Source organism: Ctenopharyngodon idella, chromosome 17 (genome assembly GCF_019924925.1).
Source record: "Ctenopharyngodon idella isolate HZGC_01 chromosome 17, HZGC01, whole genome shotgun sequence".
Lineage (NCBI taxonomy): Eukaryota > Metazoa > Chordata > Actinopteri > Cypriniformes > Xenocyprididae > Ctenopharyngodon > Ctenopharyngodon idella.
The window spans coordinates 19,955,699-19,979,098 of NC_067236.1; the positions used below are offsets into that span (position 1 = coordinate 19,955,699).

At 37.3% G+C, this 23,400-nt stretch overlaps 3 protein-coding genes across 3 annotated transcripts in view; 1 reads left to right on the forward strand and 2 right to left on the reverse strand.

Moving 5' to 3' along the window:
• LOC127498845 (coiled-coil domain-containing protein 9B) overlaps positions 1-14,685 on the reverse strand; it is a 42,623-nt gene extending 27,938 nt beyond the window's left edge. Inside the window, 2 exon segments of the mRNA XM_051868645.1 lie at positions 13,032-13,138; positions 14,562-14,685. Of these exon segments, the coding sequence (XP_051724605.1) occupies positions 13,032-13,079 (48 nt within the window). The 5' untranslated portion in view covers positions 13,080-13,138; positions 14,562-14,685.
• A 4,581-nt stretch (positions 14,686-19,266) lies between these two features.
• On the forward strand, positions 19,267-19,984 carry si:dkey-248g15.3 (uncharacterized). The gene is made up of 4 exons (XM_051867369.1): positions 19,267-19,361; positions 19,486-19,515; positions 19,614-19,637; positions 19,751-19,984. The coding sequence occupies exons 1-4, from the start codon at positions 19,317-19,319 to the stop codon at positions 19,874-19,876; spliced, it is 225 nt and encodes a 74-aa protein (XP_051723329.1). The 5' UTR covers positions 19,267-19,316; the 3' UTR covers positions 19,877-19,984.
• A 1,023-nt stretch (positions 19,985-21,007) lies between these two features.
• Positions 21,008-23,334, reverse strand: LOC127498239 (zona pellucida sperm-binding protein 3-like). The gene is made up of 8 exons (XM_051867368.1): positions 22,753-23,334; positions 22,195-22,313; positions 22,012-22,115; positions 21,763-21,940; positions 21,530-21,647; positions 21,369-21,451; positions 21,192-21,283; positions 21,008-21,092 (listed from the first exon to the last, which is right to left on the reverse strand). The coding sequence occupies exons 1-8, from the start codon at positions 23,299-23,301 to the stop codon at positions 21,025-21,027; spliced, it is 1,311 nt and encodes a 436-aa protein (XP_051723328.1). The 5' UTR covers positions 23,302-23,334; the 3' UTR covers positions 21,008-21,024.
• Between the last annotated feature and the right edge of the window lie 66 nt (positions 23,335-23,400).

Sequence of the window (23,400 nt, forward strand, 5' to 3'; positions counted from 1 at the left end):
CACACATAACCCTCAGATGTTGAGCAGAAAACTGTTGGCAAGGATATTTCTTATTACAGCATTTGTCAGAAGCTCTCTTTTAATGTTCCTCAGACATTTTGGTAGGGCTGCATGACTTCTGGAGAAATATAATTGCGATTTTTCTGATAAAAAATTGCAAATGTGATTTAAAATTCCAGGTTTGCTGTGCTTGTTTGAGGGCTTTGATTTTTGTGATTATATTTAAATATGGCTGTAAAATAAAAATAATTATGATTATTATTATATAAAAAAATACTAAATAAGAAATACTACTATTGTCAACAAAAATAATATCCTGTAGTAATAATTACATTACAAATGTAAACATTTAAAACTAATATTTATGGTTGTCTTCATTTTTTCATTAGCTATGTTTCCATTCAAAGTTGCAAATTTAATTTATGCACAAATTTGGAATATATCACAAAAAACATTTGCGAATATAGCAGCGTTTCCATTTCATGTGTTCAAGAGAACAAAATCATCACTTCCTGTGAAATTGGCGCAAAATATCAGTAATAAAACTGTAAGTTGCTGCAATTTAGGGATGTGCAACAGTACTCGATCGAGTACTCGACCATGGCAGCGACGATCGATCATGTAAACGATGATCGAAATGTTTGTTTTTTTCCCCCTCCTGATTGGTTAGCAGCACTTTGGGCGGCGCCCTGAGCTCTGATTGTTTAGCTTGCCACAGCATGCGTCAAAAGACGTGAGAATGAATGGCCTCGAAGTCACGTAGTGATGTCTGGCTTCACTTTGACAAGATAGATGAAAATACAGTTCAATGCAAGCTGTGCAGCACCAAGCTTTTATCTTGCGCCGAAAATATCCTTCAAATTCTATTCATAATTAATTTAGCAATAATCATCAGTGATTTTCACACTGTAAAATAACATTTTGGTTGTTCAGAAAGTGCAAATTGAATCCAAAATATTGCCGAAATATTAAATTAAATAAAAAAATTACAATTGTGACACTAATGTAGCCTAATAGATTGTGAATTTGTTGTGCTTTCGTTTCGTCGGCTGTGTTTTTAAAGCGCAATCGGAGATACACTTTCGGTCAAGCTCATGCTTGCATTCGCAAACTTTTTGCCGATGAAAGTTGTAATAGCTGCATCTGATTAATCCACTACAGGATGCGTTGGGACATCAACATTTATTCACATGCTGAATGCGCTGCAGATCAGTGTTTAGTTTCATGCTCAAATGCAATGCCCGATATCTGAGTTATTTGAGACAGTCATATTGCTTTTAGATGTTTCTTTAAAAAATAAATAAATAAATAAAAATACTGATGTTATAATAATGCAGCAGTGCTTTTTTTTGTCATATTCGTTCAATGGCATAGGCTAATTCGTATGGCTTTGAAAACATGCAGGCGATTTATGGAATCACTTAATAATGTAGATGAAAATATAGCACAAATCTGCCATAAACAGCATTATAATGAGAACATTATAAAAATCTATAGTAAATTCAGTGTGTTTCAGTGCGCTGTCATGAAAGCGCATCACGGCGGGAGCTCTCTCTCTCTCTCTCTCTCTCACTCTGGCTATAGCGCGTAACTTAAAGTTCACTGGCATTTGCATCCTTTTGTGCAGATACCAGTTGTAATGTTACGTCTGTTATGTATCTAAGTTATCTGATTAATATCACAGGATGTGTTATAGAACGGGCTTCAGTTTATTGGCATAAAGTCACTCTTCAACTAGCTATTCCTTGTAGACGCTTCTTTATTAATAACATTGCTGCATCACAATCATAATCTAACAGTGTTCTAATCACGTGTTCATGTCATATTTTTATTTTTAACATTCATTTTCATAACAGTCTTCAGATATTTTCATTATCTCCATGACGGCCATGCCCCGCCCCCCGCACACGCCCCGCCCCCCGAGTACTCAATTACTCGTTTTCAAAACCTATCGACGATAGAAATGAAAAATTGCCAAAAATGCCCATCCCTACTGCAATTGGGCTCTTTTCTCCTCCATCATAAATGAGTTTCATCTCAGAGCGTCAGACGAAACACAATAAACGCTGTCATGTTCTCTTGCGCTCGGATGCCGGTGTTTGGGAACACGATGGTGTGAGACGCTTCTGGAGGGAATTAAACCAAATCATTCTGATGACAGACTTTGACTTGGGGCGTTTCAGAACCACCAAACCAACATTTGAGATGATGCGATGTGATTGGTCCGCTGGTTAGTCCAGTTATCCAATCACAGCCTCTGCTGAGGCAAAGTCAGCGGGTAAACGTACGCGATTATTTAACCACAAGGGGTCAGTGCTCGTCTAATCTAGTGATCACGATGAAGTGTGAGACCTCATGAATAAAATCAGTAAGAACCTTTATTAATACAAATAAATAATCACTGTTCTGCCATTTTAATTTACTCACCCCCATGTCATCCAAGATGTTTCTTTCTTCAGTCGAAAAGAAAAACATTCCAGGATTTTTCTCCATATAGTGGACTTCACTGGGGTTCATCCTAAAATGTTTTCCTCAAAAACCTTAATTTCTTTTCAACTGAAGAAAGGAGGACATAAACATCTTGGATGACATGGGGGTGAGTAAATTATCAGGAAATTTGAATTCTGAAGTTAACTAATCCTTTAACGGAAGTGTAGTGCATGTAGTCAATTGCTTTTATTTCTGAAGCTCAGTCTTTATGAAGGTTGAGATGTGTTTGATGCAGCAGTACATTCACATCATGCTTTAAATGGCTGCAGAGCTGGCAGAAGGGCATGTGCTGGACTCGCCAGGGGAATAAAGACTTCACTGCACAGCTGAAGAGAAAACGCTTGTGTTACGTTTAGCACAGCATCTTAATCACTATGTCAGTGTTATACGACAGTAAAATCAGGCATCAAACGTCAAGATCTCTCAGCATCCGTGGGTTTTTAGAGACACGGCCTGAAAGCCAGAGCGCCTGCGGCAGCACTGCGGTGAGATAACCCGACTGACTCCAGGCCAGCCCGACTCCTACACGGAGTAAATTTGGATCTGAAGAGGCTTGCAAAGATTTGAGAGAGAATAGAGTCAGATCTCAGCTCAAAACAGAGATTCCTCGAGGTCGGAAGACGCTTTTATCCCTCTAAACACAGGAAAACTGCTGCAAACCCACGGGCAGGACTGATCCTAAAAAGACTAAATAATATCCTGGGTTGTCAGCGGTGTTTATTAAAACAAGCATGTCTTTACTAGTGCTAATAGTTACTTCATCCACAGGGTTTACATGAGCAGCACATCACCAAAAGGACAATTAAGTCACTTTACAGCTCTGATAACTGAGGGTCGAGGTGAAATCGCCCACTGAGCTCAACTAAATATGTGTATTTCAAAACATTCAAAGCATTGTGGTAGCACTTTACTTGAAGCCTTTATATATAATGCATTATAAGAGTATTTTAATGCATTAATTATGCCTTGTAATGCACCTTATAATGCATTATGTGATCTCATGAACACAGATATAATACATATATAAATTTGTTAACTGCATTAGTTAACATGATTAATGAACAATACTTCTAAAAGCTGTAAAAATATATTTTGTCCTTGTTAGTTCATGTTGACTAATGCATTAACTAATGTTAACAAATGAGACATTGTAAAGTGTACCGACACTTATTATGGATGTACCATAGTGATTCAGAATAAGACAAAACACGGTTTGGAAAATGGATTCATGATGTACTCGCTCATTATATAAATTCTGTCAAATTTGAACAAAAAGTTACAGACTGCAGCTTTAAACAATTATAGACATTCAACATTACATTATAACTGAAAGCTAATAATTTCAACATTAGGCTTTAAAAAAATAACTTTTAAATTAAGCGAACTTAAAACAATCTTCACATAAACCCATTATAATAAATGTAATGAATAATTTACCTGTCTAACAGGTAGGAAATATACAGTAATTGAATAAAGCCATCAGGCACTTTACAGTTCTCTCTACATAAAATATAAATTAAATATAGATTAATCCTTATTAAAGCAACAATTGTTATCTTTGATGAACATTAATGACAGACATCATCACAGCAACTGGTTTATTACTTTAAGAGCTGCCAAACATGACGCGGATCTAAGGCACATTTCATTTCACACGAAGAAAGTGTAAATCTCTTGCAGTTCAAAAAGCGTACGCTACGTCCTACGCCTTTCCTATTCAACTTACGAAAAAAGCTTAACTGACACAACGCCAGTTTACACTTTCTTTCTGCTCTTATGAGGATACTCGACAAAACGGGCATTTTGGCATAACTCTGTGTGTTATTGTTTGTTTAAGTGTGAAAGAGAACTCAATAGCCCGTTAACGCGCTAATTTTGACAGCTCTGTTAAATATATAATCTTTTTTAATACATTTTTTTTTATTTAAATAAGTGTTATGATAAGTCAGCTAAACAGAGCAGGGAAACAGGAACTAAAGAAAATAGAACAAAATGTCAAAATAAGGGTCCACATAAAAGAACAAACCTGACAATAAGCTTGTTGTTAATTATTTTAACTTTGTGCGCCACTTTACAAGGCTCAACCAACCAGCAATGTGTCGCCGGGGTAATGCTGAAGCTGAAGCTTCACTTCATAGAGACCAATGGCACTGATTTAAAGGATTAGTTCACTTTCAAATTAAAATTTCCTGATAATTTACTCACCCCCATGTCATCCAAGATGTTTATGTCTTTCTTTCCTCAGTCGAAAATTAAGATTTTCCATGAAAACATTCCTGGATTTTTCTCCATATATAACGGACCCCAAACGGTTGAAGGTCAAAATTACTGTTTCACTGCAGCTTCAAAGGGCTTTAAACGATACCAGACGAGGAATAAGGGTCTTATCTAGTGAAACAATCGGTCATTTTCTAAAAAAAATAAATAAATAAAAATGTATATGCTTTATAAACACAAATGCTCGCCTTGCAAGTGCTTCCGCCAGACCGCCTTCCGTATTCTTCAAAATGCTTACACTGTATGTCCAACACCTTTCCTATTCAACTTACAGAACTAACGCGGCGCCAGTTTTGTTTTTTCCGTAATCTGAATATGGAAGGCATTCTGGCGGAAGCTAGATATTTGACTTCATAACTTGTTTAAATATGGATTTTTTTTATACAAACGCATCGCTTCACCTCAGAAGGCCTTTATTAACCCCCGGAGCCGTGTGGAGTACGTTTATGATGGATGGATGTGGATGGAAGCTTTTTATTCAGCTCATACTCGTGGGTCCTGTTCACTGCCATTATAAAGCTCGGATGCGTCAGGATATTTATTAATATTTCTTTGATTATGTTCATCAGAAAGAAGAAAGTCATATACACCTAGGATGGCTTGAGGGTGAGTAAAGCTTGGGCTAATTTTCATTTAAAAGTGAACTAATCCTTTAATGCATTGACCAGCGCTGACGCCACTCATGGGAAATACTCTTAAACGTTGAAATGATGCTACGACAAAGACATTGCTTTCCTCTTTGGGCATGGTAAACTTATTTTTTTTCACAAATATATGACTTGACCTGAAGAAGGACAGACGCAGGTAATCGCACACTCTCTCTATCTCTCTTTCTCACTCACTGCCTGTTCAGGCTTGTTTAGTGCAAATCTACGAGCCTCTGTACAAATCACAATGATACACAGAGTCTCAATTAAGTAAAAAAGAGCTAGTTGGCAGAAAAATTACATTCTTCACTCTTGTTATCATTATTAACTTATTTAACATTCAATACACATGCATTAAGTGTAAAACAAGAAGGGCATAGCCTTATGGGAAAAAAAAGAAAACATAAAAACATCGCGGTTGTGGTTGATGCATGCATTTACGGTATCACGGTATTACAATATTGTGGTTATCCTGCGCTCACTTCATGTGAAGAGATTCTCTGTGAAATTCAGTCCAACTATGACTCAACACTCATGCAAATGCACTGAAACACATGCAGCCGCTGTGCTCGAGTGTTTGCACATCTTACAAACCTGGACAGTCTGATATCAGCTGATACTGAGTCATCTGAATGTTTCAACTGTGCACATTCTCTGTTTTCAAATACTGGGTAACAAAAGTGTAAAATAAGTGTTGATTTAAACTCAGCAATTGTGTGTTTTTGTGCTGTCCTTATACTGTACATCAGCGTTTTATCTGCCATCCAGCCTTCTGGGTATCTGTAAACAGGATTTTTCAGATCATTTATTGAAACTAAACTGCAAAAACGGTCATGACATCACGACCATGAGCTCATAACATATGATCGCATAAATTTACATATCAACACACACTCATTATTCAGCAGCTGGACCATCCCTGATAAAAAGTTTGGAAAGAAAAACTAAACCTTTTGGTGCAGGAACTTAAACGCAACACAAGTACAACATGACCCCTGTAAACAGATTCCCATTCATTGCAATGTGACATTTTTTAAATTCTGCATGGAGGATTCTGATTGGTTAATATCAGCGGAATAAGTTCTGCTACTGATGACACCAAGCATCTTAACTTTGTTAAGATTTCCAGCATTCCTGTTTCTCAAAGCACACGTTAGTAAGCGTATTATGCGGGGCAGTACAGAGATGTCTGCAGGCCCTCTGTGGGAAAAACATCCAAACTAATAATTCAAATGTGGCTGAAACCACTTTATATTAAGACCATTAAATAAACATCCAGTCATCGTTTACTCCCTCATGCTGTTTCAAACCCATCTGACTTTATTTTTTCTTTGGAACATGAAAGCAAAAATGCAATGGATGGTGATTTTTACTGAAAAGCTCCAAAAATGACACACAAGCACCATCATGAAGCCATACAACTGGTCTCTGAAATACAAGAGACTACAGCAGAGGGGATTTTTAGTGAATAATGACTTAAATTTTTGTCTGTCCTTCTCACAAAGCATCATATGACTTCAGAAGACTTGAAATATACAGTGCACTGTAAAAAATAATTTTTTCGAAGTTGTAAATAAAACTAAGTTTACATTTTACACGACAATACTACTGCATTTCAGTGTTTATACTAAATTCAATGTGTTACTTGCCATTTTTTATAATTATTTGTGAAATTTACTAGCAATTTCTCAGTGAAAATTGTTTCTACACCAATTTTTTTTTCAGTGTAGGAGCTTAAATGCAGTATAAATGAATAGTATACATTGTAAACCCTAACGCTAGGACAAACTTAAATTAAACAAATTAGTTCAGTTAATTAAACTATTTTGAGTATTTAAAACTTTCTTTTTCTCTTGAGTTCACAGCACTAACATATTTCAAGTAAACTGAACTGTTTCATTGTTTTGAGTTGTATGAACTCATTTCTTTTCATTTAGACTAACTTAAGTTTAACTGAAACTGGGCTGGGATTTCTATTTCCCAGCATGCTTTTGTCAACATGTTAGCAAATTAGCAAGTTGGCATTTTCTGAATTAGTTTAGCTAGCAAAATATTTACGTTGAGATAATTTTAAGTTAAAAGTATAAATTTGTGTACTCAAATATTTCAAGTAAAGAACAATAAAAATATGAGTACAAAATAAAAATCTTGCTAAAAAATTCTCATTCATCTTTTTTGAGTTCTGACAACTTATTAGGGTTTACAGTGAAGTTAATAACTCGTATGATTTGCAAAAACTTTAAGTTGGGAGCAATTAACATGCATGAGTACTACAAACTCCAAACTTGACAGTTCTGCTTACTTAAAATCGGGAACATCATAACTCAAAAAATTTGATGTAGCTGATTACCTCTAATTTTTTTAGTTAGCCCAACTTATTCGGGTTTACAGTGTAAGTAATGAAAAGTATAATCTTAATTATGTATCACATGGAAAACAGTGGCTTAAGCATTCTTCAAAATATCTTCTTTTGTGTTCGCCATAAGAAAGTGAATCGCATGGCATTAAATGCACTTATGATGCACATTTTAAAAATTAAAGTTTTCATGAGGGAGTGAAATAGAAGAACTATTTCTGGCTCCCCAAAGAACCTTACAGTGATCAGGTTTCTTAAACGAAACATTTTTTCTTAGTGTTTTAGAACCTTTTTCCATTATAAAGAACCTTTTGTGCAATGGAAAGGTTCCAAGGATGTTGAAGGTTCTTCACGGAACCACTGATTCCAATAAAGAACCTTAATTTTTAAGAGTGAACAGATTGCAAGGCAAGTGCGCAAGGAACTCACAGTGACTTCGGTTGTCAGGGGACCAAAACAAACCTCGCGGAGGTACAAACACCCAAGAAAATCCAGTGCAATACGAGCCAACGTGAATCATCAATGCTGCAAAAGGACAGGGAACATTCCAGCGGCTGCTTTCTGCGCTTCCCACTCATTTGTACAGATCACATGTCAAATAGCTCTAACTATAAGCTGACGGACGCTCCTGTGCCCAAACCGAGGCCTCGTTCTTCAGACAAATGCCCGTCTGACAGAAAGCTCATGTTAGTTGCAGCCTACCATCCTCATCCAGACTGCTGAAAAAGGAACGAGCAGGATCCAGAGAAGAGCAAAGATGTGCACGAAAGAGTAATGAAGAAAAAAAGCTAGTGGAGAAATGAGAAACAGTGGCACTCACAGCTCTGTTCATGTCAGCAGGGAAATCTGGGATCCTTCCAAGCGGCAGGCAGCCGACGCGGCTCGGAGAAGAAGCGCATGGAGTCCCGGATCATGCCTTGATTACAAAAACGCCAGTTGGGCTGCGAGCCAAGATCTCCGAACGCAAAGAAAAGCCCTGCTAACGGATCCCGCCGCTCACCCGTACACTGCAGCCTCTCTCTCTCTCTCTCACTAAAGCTCTCGCTCATAGTTAAAATTACCCCTCACTCCCCCACCCACCCACGTCTGCTGTCATACCCCTGAAAACAATTCATTTTATGACTCTCAATATGTCATCTTTATTATAACAATACTTGGAATGAGATTTAGAAATCAATACATTTAAGACTGTTTCTTCAACTATGGGCAAATTTGGCCCAATGAACTATTGAAAAACTCCCTTTTCACACTCTCACTTGTCTATTTAAAGGAAAAGTTCAACTAAAAATCATTTACTCACATTGATTCACATTCAAATCCATAGTAAAGGGTTGATGAAAAGCTATTAATTAAATCATGAAAATGCTAAATAAAAAAAAAGATTAAATAATTTGTTAAAATTATTGAAATATTAAGTTCATAAATAATATTAAATCTCATGTTGTTTCAAACCCATAGAACAGGGTTGACGAAGTTAATAATTAAATGAAATCATAAAAATGCTAAATAATAGCCAATTACACATTAGTGATCCTGACATGCTTTAAGTTTTTTTTTTTTTTTTTTTTTAAATTTGTGAATCAGGTCGAATGATTCATTAAGACGATCCGGCTCATAACAGTCATTTGTTTGGGTGGATTCATCTCAATTAAAAAAAAAAAAAAAAAAAATCCAATGCATAAAGATCACTGACATAGAAATAGGTGTATATAACTTTCTTCTTTCTGATAAATACTCTTGGAGATATTTTAATAAATAATTATCCGGGCTTTATAATGGTAGTGAGCAGGATCAACGAGTATGAGCTGAAGAAAGTGCCTCCCATCCACATCCATCCATCATAAACGTGTACTCCACACGGCTCCGGGGGGTTAATAAAGGTCTCCGATTGTAATAAAAAAAATATCCATATTTAACAAGTTATGAAGTAAAATATCTAGCTTCCACCAGACCGCCTTCCGTATTCAACTTATGAAGAAAGTGTAAAACTCTTGCCGTTCAAAAAGCTTACGCTACGTCCTACGCCTTCCCTATTCAACCTACAGAAAAAGTGTAAAATACGCGACGCCAGTTCCGTTTTTTCCGTAATTTAAATACGGAAGGCGGTCTGGCGGAAGCTAGATATTTTACTTCATAACTTGTTAAATATGGATATTTTTTTTTACACAAACGCATCGCTTCACTTCAGAATGCCTTTATTAACCCCCCGGAGCCGCGTGGAGCACATATTTATGATGGATGGATGTGGATGGAAGCACTTTCTTCAGCTTCATAGTCGTTGATCCCTATCACTGCCATTATAAAGCTCGGATGCGTCAGGACATTTATGAATATGACTCCGATTGTGTTCATTAGAAACAAGAAAGTCATGTACACCTAGGATGGCTTGAGGGTGAGTAAAGCTTGGGCTAATTTTCATTTGAAAGTGAACTAATCCTTTAAATCCAACAATTACTGTGCATGTCCATTAGATATGCAAATCTGAAGACACGCCTTGTAGGTTGTTTATTAGAATTTATTTATAATAATATTTTTATTTAAGTATTGCCTCGTATTGTTTTGTGTGTACGAGTCCTCTATAGGAGGTGGGGACTAGGTGGCGCCATTGCCATATATTGGCGTTATGTCGGAGTGCCAGGTGGAAGCGCTGTGAGCGGATATTATCTTTGAGCGCGCTCACAGGAGTTGGCGTGAACACAAGAAAGAGCAGAGGCCATGAAGTTTGTTTGTTTATTTACTGATTTGTTTTGAGTTTTAAAAGTAAAATAAAGAAGAAATGCACTTTCGACAACTTTGTGGATTTTATTCAAGAGGAAGCACGAGTCAAACACTGGTCAATGGCGTTTCCCATGTGGTAAACAAATAGGAGTTTTTGCCGCTACACGCCTCTTCCTCAAGTACTTAAAGTCCTCCTGTAGTCAATAATTTTATCCTTTAAAACTCATCTTTGATCACCAAAATGACACATTTAAACATTTTTTTTTCCTGTGAAAAAAATTTCTTCATGCCTTAAAGGGGGGGTGTAATGCTATTTCATGCATTCTGACTTATTTACACCATTAAAGAGTTGCATTCTCATGCTAAACATGGCCAAAGTTTCAAAACACGAATTGGGCGTATGATGGAGTATTTCTGTGCCAAATCCACTACTTCTGGTTTCAGAGTTTTTTTCCGAGTGTGTCGTGTATGACGTCAAAAGAGCGCGGAATTCCTTGTATAGGCACTTCTCCCTGATAAGTGTGCACACACACATCACCCAGAGAAAGAGCAAGAGCACAGCCATCAACGCGTTTCGTTCAGGATACGGAAGCCGAGAGATTTTTCAACAATGGCTGTGTTCCAGTTCAGGGGCTGCACCCTTTGAAGGCTGCATACATCATCGAGACAGTCTCATTTAAGAAAAATAACCGTTAGATTGCAACGTAAGAAAGAAATTACAGTATTTTACACCTCACAATAAATATCAGTCAATTTTATTACGTTTACTTTTCTTAAATAAGACATCCTTGATGAAGTATTCAGCCTTCAAACGTGACGCAGCCTCCGAAATGAGACGCAGCTCCTGTCACCGAAGGAGTGTGTTTTTGGTTGTGAGGGAATGATTACCCTTTTCAGCTGCCCAAAGAGCCCAGCGTTAAGGGAACAGAGGATAAAGTTTGTTTTTCCGGGGCAGCAACGAAGTTGTGCACGTATGTTTGTTTATTCCCGGGATTTCGGTGATGAATACTTTGTAAACAAGTCCCAGTTCGGCGATGGATTTGCAGATCGCGGGTGGTGAGTAAAGCTGCATCAGATGTCTGTGTTTTGTTGGCAATCGGCGCGCAAGTGCATATAATGTAAACAACACGAACGTTTGTGTTCCCTTTTTATTTATAATGATGTTGGAGCTAGCAGACGATCTCTACGCAGAAGCTGGGTGCGCTCATGACTCTTTAGCTCCGCCCACGGCACTGACGGCAGACACGCCTCCAGGATCTCTGCTTTTTTCGGTAGTTTGTTACGTCAGAAATGTCTTTTTTCACTACAGTTCTAAATAGAAAAATACTCAGCAATGGTGTTGACTGATGAATTTGCACATGGTTTGTCTTAAAGCATATTAAAAACACCACATAGACATATAAACAACATTAAAAAACACAAGGGGACTTTAACTAATCCAAGACCATAAACAAACACTTATTGTCTTCTGCTCTAGCTCATGTACTAATCTAACTTATACTTTAAACTTGGCATTATGTACTGCAAATATTATTGTCTCTTATGAAAATTTGTTTGTGATTTTCCTCACTTATAAGTCACTTTGCATAAAAGCTTTTGCAAAACGAATAAAAGTAGGTGCAAAAAGTAAATCAGATGGTCTCCTGTTTAAGTGGGCATTAAAGTCACCATGAAATCAAAATCAGAGCCGTCGCCGTCATGCCCATTCAAACCAAAGGTTTTTGAGCCAAATTGATTTGAATACAGCTTCCAAAACACCAATAATAATATTTTTACATTTGATAATTAACCCTTTGAAGCGTACGATCACACCGGTGTGATTAAAAAGCTCAGTGTGTCATGTGATCAACTCCTGAATTTAAATCTGTGTTCTCGCTTCACACTGAGCCAGAGATGGATTTAAATACAGATAAGTACTAGCAAAAACATTTATAGTTTGTAAAATATACGCTGATGTCTATGGAAGAGGCAATAATCCTTTCAAATATAACTTGACGACGTGTTTTACTGATATCCGATATTCTACACATTGCGTAGGTAAAGTTAAACTGAAGTTTACTCTAAGCTTAGAATGAACAGTGCCCCAAAGTTGTCGTCTTTTGGTGAATTTATTAGTTTTGAAGCTAAAATATGTCACACAGCCTAGGCGATTTGTGCAGAACCATCGAGTTTTTGCGTGCCATTTTATGGAATATTTGTATTTATTATTATACATCATTATTTTTAAATTCATTGTAATCTTTAATCAAAATAACTTCCCCTCCCTTTTGCAGCGACATCTCTTCTCTTCTCTGATAATGAGGGCGGAGCAACCTGTCACTCATATGAGATCCACCAATAGCAAACCACAACCATCCAATCAATCAACCCCCCCACGGAAAAAATCAAGCCACGCCCTACATTTGTTCTTGTTTGAGAAGCCGTTTCGCTCTGATAGAATAGCGCAACTTCCATTTCATGCCGACTTTAAGTGAAGGTTACATTAATCAAGATGACTACACAATCTGGATCTGAACACAACAAAAAGTGTTTCAAACACTCACATGAGGCTCGTCCTCCAGCAGATAATGTTCGTCCTCACAGAAGTCCATGAACATGAAGAGATGCTCTTGGTGTTGCATGATGATTCCTCACGCTCTGTGTTTCTCAGCTGTAAGAAACAATGACAGTTCGTGTGTATATAGAAAGACTGGCAACGTGCGTTTGTAGCATATATCCAAATGATCCAAAAACAAACTTGATCACTGGCAGAAAACATAAAGAACCCCAGCTGAACGGACACAGTATATTCATGTAGGGTGAATTCAGGTTGATTGGGACACTTTTTCCAAGACATCTCAATGTCAAAGTGTCCCAATAACCCTGATTTCACCCTATATTTCATGGTAGTATTTTGTACCAGTAAATATATTATATATATATATATTTATTTACCATCATATTACCATGGTAAAGCAACAGTACCAGGTAAGGTACTAGGCTGTAACCTTCCTGCTCAAAATCTAAACCACAAAAAAAGCAATAAAACATCACCAAACTCACATAATCATGTTTAAAACTCAATATAAATTCACATTAGTCTTCTTAGCAGGGTTTTGAAGTCCTTACGAAAATTAACCATGGTTTTATTATATTAAAAGTGTAGTAACCATGTTTTTTGGCGGATTTATTACCATTTGTATAACCAGTTTTACTACAAATACCATGGTTAAACTATGGCTAGTGTAACAAAACCATGGTAAATTTGTGGTTAACTTAGTATGGTTTAAAGGATTAGTTCACTTCTGAATGAAAATTTCCTGATAATTTAACCTTCAAACCTCCAGAAATGAAGGTTTTTGATGAAAACATTCCAGGATTATTCTCCTTATAGTGGACTTCAATGGACACCAAACGGTTGAAGGTCAAAATTACAGTTTCAGTGAAGCTTCAAAGAGCTTTAAACGATACCAGACGAGGAATAAGGGTCTTATCTAGCGAAACGATCGTTCATTTTCTAAAAAATTAAATTATTGCTTTATAAACACAAACGACCGCCTTGCGAGTGCTTCCGCCTTCTTCAAAAAGCTTACGCTGTGTGTCCTACGCCTTTCCTATTCTACTTACGGAAAAAACGGAACTGGCGCCGCGTTCTTTCCGTAAATTGAATAGAGAAAGGAGAATAATCCTGGAATGTTTTCATCAAAAACCTTAATTTCTTTTCGACTGAAAAAAAGAAAGACATGAACATCTTGGATGACATGGGGGGTCAGTAAATTATCAGGAAAAATTGATTTCAAAGTGGACTAATCCTTTAACAACTAACTACTACCTGTTATTGATTAAAAGATTTAACACTGCTCAAAATATCACTGTACTTTAAAACAAAAATAACAATAAGATGAATTTTGTGTACACCTGAAACATTTAATCTGAGACTGAGACTGATAACTGTGCTTGTTTGTGCTGTGAACGCGTTTGAAGTCAGTCAGCATTTTTATAACACTTCAGACATTAAAAGAGAAAAAAAGATGACCAAATGAGATAAAATAACCAGACAAACCCGCATTCAGGGTGGATGTGGGTCCGCTTACCTGCCAACGAGGTATAAAACACATGTTAATTTCGTAACTGGCAGACTGAAGGCCTGAATCTGACTTGAGTGACTAACATCGCTCTGTTTCAGATCTGGCGCCACCTGCTGCTCAGTAACGAAAGTGCGAAACCACGTGATCTGAGCTGCTACGCACTTTCATATAGCTCTTCGTCTCATTTCATCTGACAAATATTGACTCATTTGAGTCGTTTTTAGTTCTCCCAAGAAATTTTATTATTTGATCATTAAGTTCAAAGAGCACATCAACATATAAAAGTGACTTTGCCTGCGGGATGAAACTGTTAAACGAGTGTTTTTCTGTCTAGGTGGTGGTTTAGTTCAAGATGGGTATAGAATGTCAGTGAAACCCGGTTTTGTCCTATCCATAAATATGCAGCCAATTATTACGCATGTTTTTACAGTCACATCAGTCTGTGTTTCAGAGACCACACCTGAAACACCGAGCGTAAACCACACCTGTAGCTCGAGGGAAAACTAACCAGTGTTTTACCTCATGGCCGCTGATCTCCACTACACAACAGTTGTGTATGAAGGCCATTATGTCACTGTGGCTTCATGTTACTCCGAGATATCATTTTTTATATATTGTGCCCTCTCATAAAGCCAAAATGCAAAGCACACATCTCTGAACAACATATAGAAGATAGTAGTTGCATTCAGTATTAAACACTACACAGTTTTGTACTATCATAAGCTTTAAAACCACCCATAAACAATGAACAAGGTGAGCAAAATGGCTATGAAATCTGGATATACTGGGTTTACAGATGTGAGAGATTTTTAAAATGTTTTTATTGTCTTTTTTTTTACATTGTTTAAAAAGGTGATCTTTCTAAAAATTAATTATAAACAAGTATTTAAAGGAAAAAAGAGCATAAATAAATACACATTTGAACCACTTTTCATGAGTATCAAACATTTTTAGGCGTAGTACAAATGTCAAAAATCAGACGGCAAGTATGCTGCATTACGAGTGTTTTGGAAACGCCAAGAACTTTTAAAAATAAACCTAAAGCTCATGATAGTAGCCGGTTTGGTGCTGATCAGACGAGCCCCTTTTGACCGACCAATCAGATGTGACGAGGCGTGTGAGGTGTTCAAGGAGTGACTCATGTCATTAATCCACCTCCCACACTATCAACTTTCACTAGTCATGACTAGAATATGCTTGCATTGTTTTTAAGGAATATTTTTATGACAATTTAAATCTGCACCTCAACTTAATTTACTCAATTATTTATCTTCATATTTTTAAACATCTGATGATCTTATCAAACTGATTTATGTAATTTAAAATGTTAACAAAAACTATAATGGTGCATCATAACACTGCATCACCGAACTCATCATTACCGATGTATGTGCTGCTGTTTCCCCCCCAAAAATGATGTAATTTCCTGGAGGTACAATGTCAGGAACTAACTTTTGTTGTTTAAACCTAGAAGCGGGCTTTGAGTAACCACCTCTCGATGTGCGTGTCAATGTTCTGTGATGATAATCATGACCAAACCTGTAGTGTTCATCATAACTAAAACTCTCACCTTCTTGGCATGGAGCTGGTTAACCTAGTTAAAAGTGATGTGACATCATTGTATTGTGCTCTACATAAATAATTACATGCACAATGTTTGAATAAGAACATTGCATAAGTAACTTTGAAAAGGCGAATCTCACGAAACCTGGCAGCAATGCATCCAAGTCAAAATCAAATGAAAAAATAATAAAATTATCCCAGACTAAAATGCATGTTTGAGCTGTTTTAACTGAAAGTAACGTGCACAGACATATCTTAAAATATGTCAGTGCCATTGTTTTGTCTCAAGATGCACACCAGTAATGTTAGCTACTTAAATGTCCTATTTAAACTAATCCTGGCTTAAAGGGTTAGGGTTAGGGTTATATTTCAAGTCTCTGGTGTCCCCAGAATGTGTCTGAAGTTTCAGCTCAAAATACCCCACAGATCATTTATTATAGCTTGTCAAATTTGCCCCTATTTGGGTGTGAGCAAAAACACACCATTTTTGTGTGTGTCCCATTAAATGCAAATGAGCTGCTGCTCCCGGCCCCCTTTCCAGAAGAGGGTGGAGCTTTAACGGCTCGCGCTTCAGTCGCTCAACAACAACAAAGCTGGAGAATCTCACGCAGACAAAATGAGGATTGTCAGTAACTGTGTTCAGCCTTACATTGTTCAAACCGGAGTCGACACTGATGGAGAGACTCAGGAAGAAGTTACAACTTTTAGACGTTTCTGAATGGTTAGTGGATAAATTTATGTAGTTGCTGTGGAGTTGATTCAACTCATCCACTAGCATGTGCCGTCATGTTAATCTTTTGTGCAAATGCAGATGTTGTTTATGCTCACAGCAACATTACGCACTAACTAAAGTAAAAAAGTCAAACCATAATCAAGGACCCCTTTAATCTAAGCCCTGTCTGTGAAACCAGGCCTTCATTTTGCATAGATAAAAACAGGCCTATTTTCTTTTGTATTTCATGAGAATTAAGCACATTTTGTCCTGTGGATCTGCTCATTAACATGCTTTATTAAATCAATTATAGATGTGTGTTCAAGCCTTTATGCATCTCTTCATACACACTTACAAACACAGATCAAGTTAATCCAGATTCACAGAGCAAACACCGCAATGCTTCATGTTTCAAAAGAATATAAAACAAACAAAGCATTCAAGCACTTTTTTTCAATGCTCTAAAGCTCAACATCTAGTGTCAGATTACATGTGAACTTATGCAAACTTTAGCAGAAATCAATATCCTTAGGAAATCTTCAGTGAATTCTTAGTTTGAGACACTGTTGAGCAAAAGTCTCCATCTCTGTGCTGTCCAGGAGATTTATATTTAAAATATCTTGATTGTGATTTATCTTTTGCATGCTCTGAAACAAAATGGTAACCTATAAAATGATAACATCTAAATAAACTGTTTTTATTTAAGTCTTGATGAATCAAGAAATCAACAAAATTCATTTTTATGGCTTAAATAAAGTAAAAACAAACAAACAAAAATGCTTTTTAAGGTGACATTTCTTGTCTTTGTGCTTCAGATACTCAAATCAAACTCCTCATTAATCTCATTTGGCAAATTATGAGTGAGTTAAATCATTCAGTGACCTATTGAATCATGTCTGAACAGATAAAATATCAAAGCAAACACCATCTGCGAACAAATGCTGCTCTCTTTAATATAAATGACCATTTTACATTTTGTTATTTGACATTTTTAAATGTAATATACTTTTTCTGTTTTTCATTCACTTAGTTTTAATGCTGAATATGACTAGTGATTAATTTTATACCAATAAGAATGGATGTACCTAAAAAAAAAAATCCCCGTAAAATTTACAGTAAAAAAACAGCAGCTGTGTTTGCCAGAGTTTTACCGTAAAAAAATAAGGTATATATTGCTACTCTAATATGCACCTTTTAGGGGTAAAAAGCAAAAAACAAAGATGTCCTTTTAAGGGTTCTGCCCCAGTGACAAGTCGTCACTAAAGGTACAATTTTTACGCATTTTTACTGAGAGTGTATTTTGTAAAATGTTTCTATGCATCTTTGCATGTAAACTGCATTGGTTGACATCTCGAAAGATCTTTCTGACTTTTGTTGACTTTCTGGTTTGTGAAGTGAAGTGGAAAAGCAGGCCATAATTATGATTCCTTCAACTGTCTGCTGTCTGTTTGTGTGAATCTGCCAAAATATTTTGGGCGTTCCTCCATCCGGACTGCATTAATAGGACAATAACATTCCTCTCCCGATGACAAGCAAAAAAAATCTACTCCATTTTACAGCATCAGAACTTTTACATTTAAACTCACATGTTTATACATGCACAGATTAGATGTCTTGTGTCATTTGTTTTTAGAGGAACTTGCACGTTTTGATCATGTGTTGGTTACACTTTATTTCGATAGTCCACTTACTAGTCTGTTGTGGAGCATCAAAATAAAGTGTTAGCAGATATTAAACAGACAGTCTTCTAATACTCTAATGACTGCTAGTTAACAAATAGTTGCACAGAATGACTAAGTGGACTATTGAAATAAAGTGTTACCCAATGTTTAGTGCATCAGCCATCCGCTCAAATACATGAAACACACTAATAGAGGTGATCTGAGACACATTTTTAGCATATCCAGAAAATACAGCCAATCTTAACAAAATAATTATCAATCCGCTCTTTTTATGTGAGCACACAGACACAGACTTGTTTATCCACTCTTGGGTGCGGATGAACAGGTATCGTGTCACCTGAGGGCGGATCTGAAGTATAAATACAGCCAGAAAACACATTTCCACACTGAAGGAGCAAGACAAGACAAGAGGTAAGACATTCCTCATTTACTCGCTGCAACAGGACTGAGAGATATTTGTCAAATGCATGATTCTGTTTGATGACGCAGATACCAAAACAGATTAAATAATTTAGTCCATTTAGAAAATTAATTTGCTGATAATAACAAGGAATTTATCTTATGAAATACAACATGCAGTCAAAGGAAAATTCACTTATGGCTCTTCTTTATTGTTTAGTGTTACTGCCGTTTCGCATATCAGACAATATCAACATGAGTGACCCACGTAAGTGATATTTCATATAAATATACTGACATCTGTCTGTTTGTGGCATCGAAAGACATTTTATTAAATGTTCAAGATGTTTTACATTTACACTTTTCCAACTGTTTTGACTAAATGCCATCAGAGAACAATTGTTTATGTGTGTTTTTGTTTTCCTCATGTCTTCTGCAGCAAAAAAGAAGGTGAGATATTTGCATTTCCTATCAAATATGCTTTTTAATTGTGCAAAGCAATTCTATGAATTTGTTAATTAAATAAGAGGTTCATTTTAAAGAATGATACACTGATCATGCTGTTTATTAACAGGATGCTGTAGATTCAGATTCTCACTCCGAGGTATGAAGACAATAACACTCTTTCTACACTTCTACATAAACAGTTCAATAACATTTCCATTTTATGCTAATCATATTGTCATATTTCCTGTCTCATAGGGCTCAGGAGATGAAGGTGAAAAGGTAAAAACAATTTAATGGTGAAAAAAATTTTTTTTTTTAAAAATAAAGATGCACTTTTAACAGATCCAGTGACTGACAATCTGTTACTTTGAATTTACTGCTATGTCTTGTAGGGGAAGCATGGAAAGGGCCAAGGCAAAGGGAAAGGGAAAGGTCAGCAAGGTCAAGGACACGGTCACGGACACAGTCATGGAGGTGAACATGGGAAAAAGGGATGTGAACAAAAAGGAAAAAAGTGAAACTAAATGTTCAAAGCCTGAGACTATGTGATGGTCCATGCAACAAAACTGGGTTTCAGTTCAACTTTGCATCCAAAAAATGAAATTAAAACACCATTAAAAAACAAATTGTGTCTGTTTTTAGTCATTAAGCATGAGTGTTTTTATTGGAAATCATCTCTGTTGGGAAGCAATAAACATGAGGATCAGAATCAATGGTCCTAAACTCAAAAGACTGACATTCATTGTGAAAGTGTTATGCAAGAAACAAAATGCCTGAGATGTTGCATATAGTAAGTGACGCACAAACATTTTATAAGGTCATCCACTGGGACTTTTAAATTCCAGTCAATACATATAATTAGGTTCAATGCAAGACCTTGTCTTATGATCAGCTGTTTTTCAGGATTACTGTATAACTGACCTGCTGCTACGGCACAACAAATGGATGACACCACTCACGTCAGTACAGGTTCTGCAAGTTTGGCACCCTAAATATCAAACCAAACTCTAAATGCGACACATGGTGTTTATCCATTTAAAAGTAGATAAACCCCATAAACAATCCATTTTGTAGGTGAAAAAAAAAAAAAAAAAAAAAAAAAAAAAAAAACCACACACCCCACACACAAAAAACCCCTCTCCAAAAGTGGGAAATGCTCTGACAATACCTGGAGTGCACATTGTTTAGCATTCCCATTCATCTCAAAGAATGCATGTACCAGCAGGTCCCCACTGCCGGTCCAGAGACTCAAGGGCATATTGGGAAACATTTAAAATCAGCGATCTCAATTCCATTTGAGGCTGCTAATGGGACTAAAGGTCACTTACTACCTTTTAATAGGAAGACAACCTAAGATTCCAATAAAGAGTGAAAGCCCAATTTTTTTTTTTTTAGCAGCATTGGTTTTCAGAAGTATATATTTTTCACCCTCATTCATTTCCTATAACATAGCACAAGCCAGGAAAGACAAAAAAAACCAAAAAAAAAACCAACCAACCCCACCCCAAACAATTTCAACTTTGAGAGTCAACTATAAGAATTGTAAAGGTACTGTCTGGGACAATCAGTTTCCCCACATGGACAGAATGAACAACCAAGTCAAAAGCAATTAAACCTGACTAGACAAAGTGACAAGTCAGACACCAGGATTGGTTCCTCAATTTTATTAATAACGAGTCTTTTGCTCTTGAACCATTATAGGACCAAGTGAGGCCTTGCCTTCCCACTGAATGCCTAGAGAGAAGAAAAAAAAAAAAAAAAGAAATTAAGTGAAATTTAAATTGAGCACTTGAAAGTGTCAAAATCAACCTTACAAGAGCAAAAGCTACCAACCTCCATAGGGAGAAGCAGCAATTCCACCATCAGGACCACATGTTGAGTCACAGCAACCGCAAACTTGGTGGTTTCCATCAGCAGCAAACCACCTGTAACAAGACAAATCATACATGGCAACTTCAACAATCGGCAAAGTCACAAATTAAAAAAAGAAAAAAAAGAAAAAAAAAGTACCCATTGGCGAAGGAACAGGATTTGCGCTTAGCATCACTGGGTACAGAAGCAATAGTTGCCTTCAGAATACATGTTATGTAGATCTGTAAGGAATGGAAGACAAGAAGTCACAAATCCAAAGCAGATGGGAAGAGAAGTTAACTGATACTCTTAGTACATACAGAAGAACTGTAGGCCCCCTGGAACATAAATGCTTCCAACTGGAACTGGATTTTGTCATCCTGGGACCGAGGCATGAAGCGGGAGCTGGAAGCTGTAGCCTTGGCATCCATAAAGCACCTGAGGAGAAGTGGTTATAAATAAATGGTCAACTATAGCATCAAGCAACTAGACTAGTTATACCAAAAATAAATACAATAAAACAGTCCTATAGCATCAAGTGCCATGACCTCACCCATGATTCTCAATGAAGGAATATCTTGGAAGAGAGTTCACATCTGGTCCTTGAGTGGCCACACAGCTGTCCACAAACACACGCAGAGGCACATGATTGTACACCTTCACAGAAGCCTCGATGTTAATAATGCCACCCAGGAAATAAGTGTTTGAAGGCCTCTGATAGGACCAATCATCTGTAAAGGAAAGCAACACTCTAGGCACAGCCACGTTTGCAAGAACAAAGGTCCAAAGAAACTGCACCAACCCATCATGAGCTTCAGGGAGAACAGCAAGACTTCTTCACCAACCTCCGTTGAGGCATAAGGGACCCATGTTGGCCTCAAGGAATTACTGCTTACATTTTGAAGCCTGCGGTTCATGAAGGTACACATTAAATGGTCTCAAAGTTGCACAAGCAGCAGTGCAGAAAGTCAAAGAGACCACTTACCTTTGATAGTGGCATTGAACGCCAACAACTGCACCATCGGCCCGGGTAATCGGAGTACCAGCAAGTGCCTCAGGGGTGTAGGTAAGAGAGAAGGTGTAGACAAGCTCATCCTCGTTCATCTGTAAGATTAAAGTAGTTGAAACGAGATTCTCACAAAGATGTCACATACCAAGATGGTGCACTCATTACCATGTACAGGACAAAGTGCATTGTGCAAAATAGTGGACAAACACTTAAGAGCAGCAGAAAACTGCAGCACATGCTTATAAAGTTATTGTGCATTGATGTGAACACCGATTTAGTTTTTCTTGGTGTGAACAAGCCTTAATTATGGGTCCATTCATGTCAGATTTTGTTGCTGGTTTGAAATAATGTTACTTAAATTTAGCAAATGGTTTCAGATCTTAGGATTTCCCCATTCAAATCAATAGGACTTGGTCTTGAATGCACAAAATAGCGGTCCCAAAGCATTGCAAAAACAGCAGCCATATGAACTGATGCACCTTGAAAGGGATTCTGGATATTCTCAACCACTGAATAAGATTTAGGAGTTCTTACCATCAGCACGCTGTTGCAGTCCTGTAGTTCATACTCAAAGATAAGCACCCTGGACTCAAAGTCCTGACCAACAACAGGACATCCACCTAGAAACAGACCAGTTGGCTGGATCAATTGACCATTGCTGAACAAGTCCTGCTGGACCTCTACAAGAACCCGGTTCTCGCTGCATTGAATCGCTACACTGCTGGGAGTCACGGGTTGCCTCAACTGGAAGCCTACTGCCACCTCGCTCTGCACCTCAGGAACAATGGGATACCTCCAATCCAAAGGCTTCACTGGACCCTGCAACAGCTGCTTCTCCTGAAGGCCAAAAGGATCCTGTGCAAGGCTTCTGGAGACAGGACTCTGAAACGGAGAAGCCACTTGCAAAGGGTTCCAGAGCCCTAGAGGAGAACGGGCAGGACTTCTGGAAGCTGGATCTGATATCGGCCTCATGCTTCTTGGACTTTGACTGTACCTCAAACTTCCCCATGCATCAGGCAGATCAAACGCAACAAGCACAAACACCACTAACAGACCTTGCAGGAGCTCCATTCTAACAAACATTAACACAAATGCCACAACATACACCAGTGCTGGGCTTTGCCATTTTGTACAGCTTTGAATTAAGGTGTCTCCTCCCCTTTTAGCTTAATTGATTACCTT

Bases quoted from the DNA above. Each gene is read 5' to 3' on its own strand.
- si:dkey-248g15.3 (XM_051867369.1), top strand. From the start codon at position 19,317: ATGTGTGTTTTTGTTTTCCTCATGTCTTCTGCAGCAAAAAAGAAG. The intron at 19,362-19,485 runs GTGAGATATTTG...GTTTATTAACAG, and splicing joins CTTCTGCAGCAAAAAAGAAG to GATGCTGTAGATTCAGATTC. The intron at 19,638-19,750 runs GTAAAAACAATT...TATGTCTTGTAG, and splicing joins CAGGAGATGAAGGTGAAAAG to GGGAAGCATGGAAAGGGCCA.
- LOC127498239 (XM_051867368.1), bottom strand. From the start codon at position 23,301: ATGTTTGTTAGAATGGAGCTCCTGCAAGGTCTGTTAGTGGTGTTTGTG. The intron at 21,648-21,762 runs GTGAGGTCATGG...ACTTCTCCTCAG, and splicing joins TCCTTCATTGAGAATCATGG to GTGCTTTATGGATGCCAAGG. The intron at 21,452-21,529 runs GTATGTACTAAG...CATTCCTTACAG, and splicing joins AGGGGGCCTACAGTTCTTCT to ATCTACATAACATGTATTCT.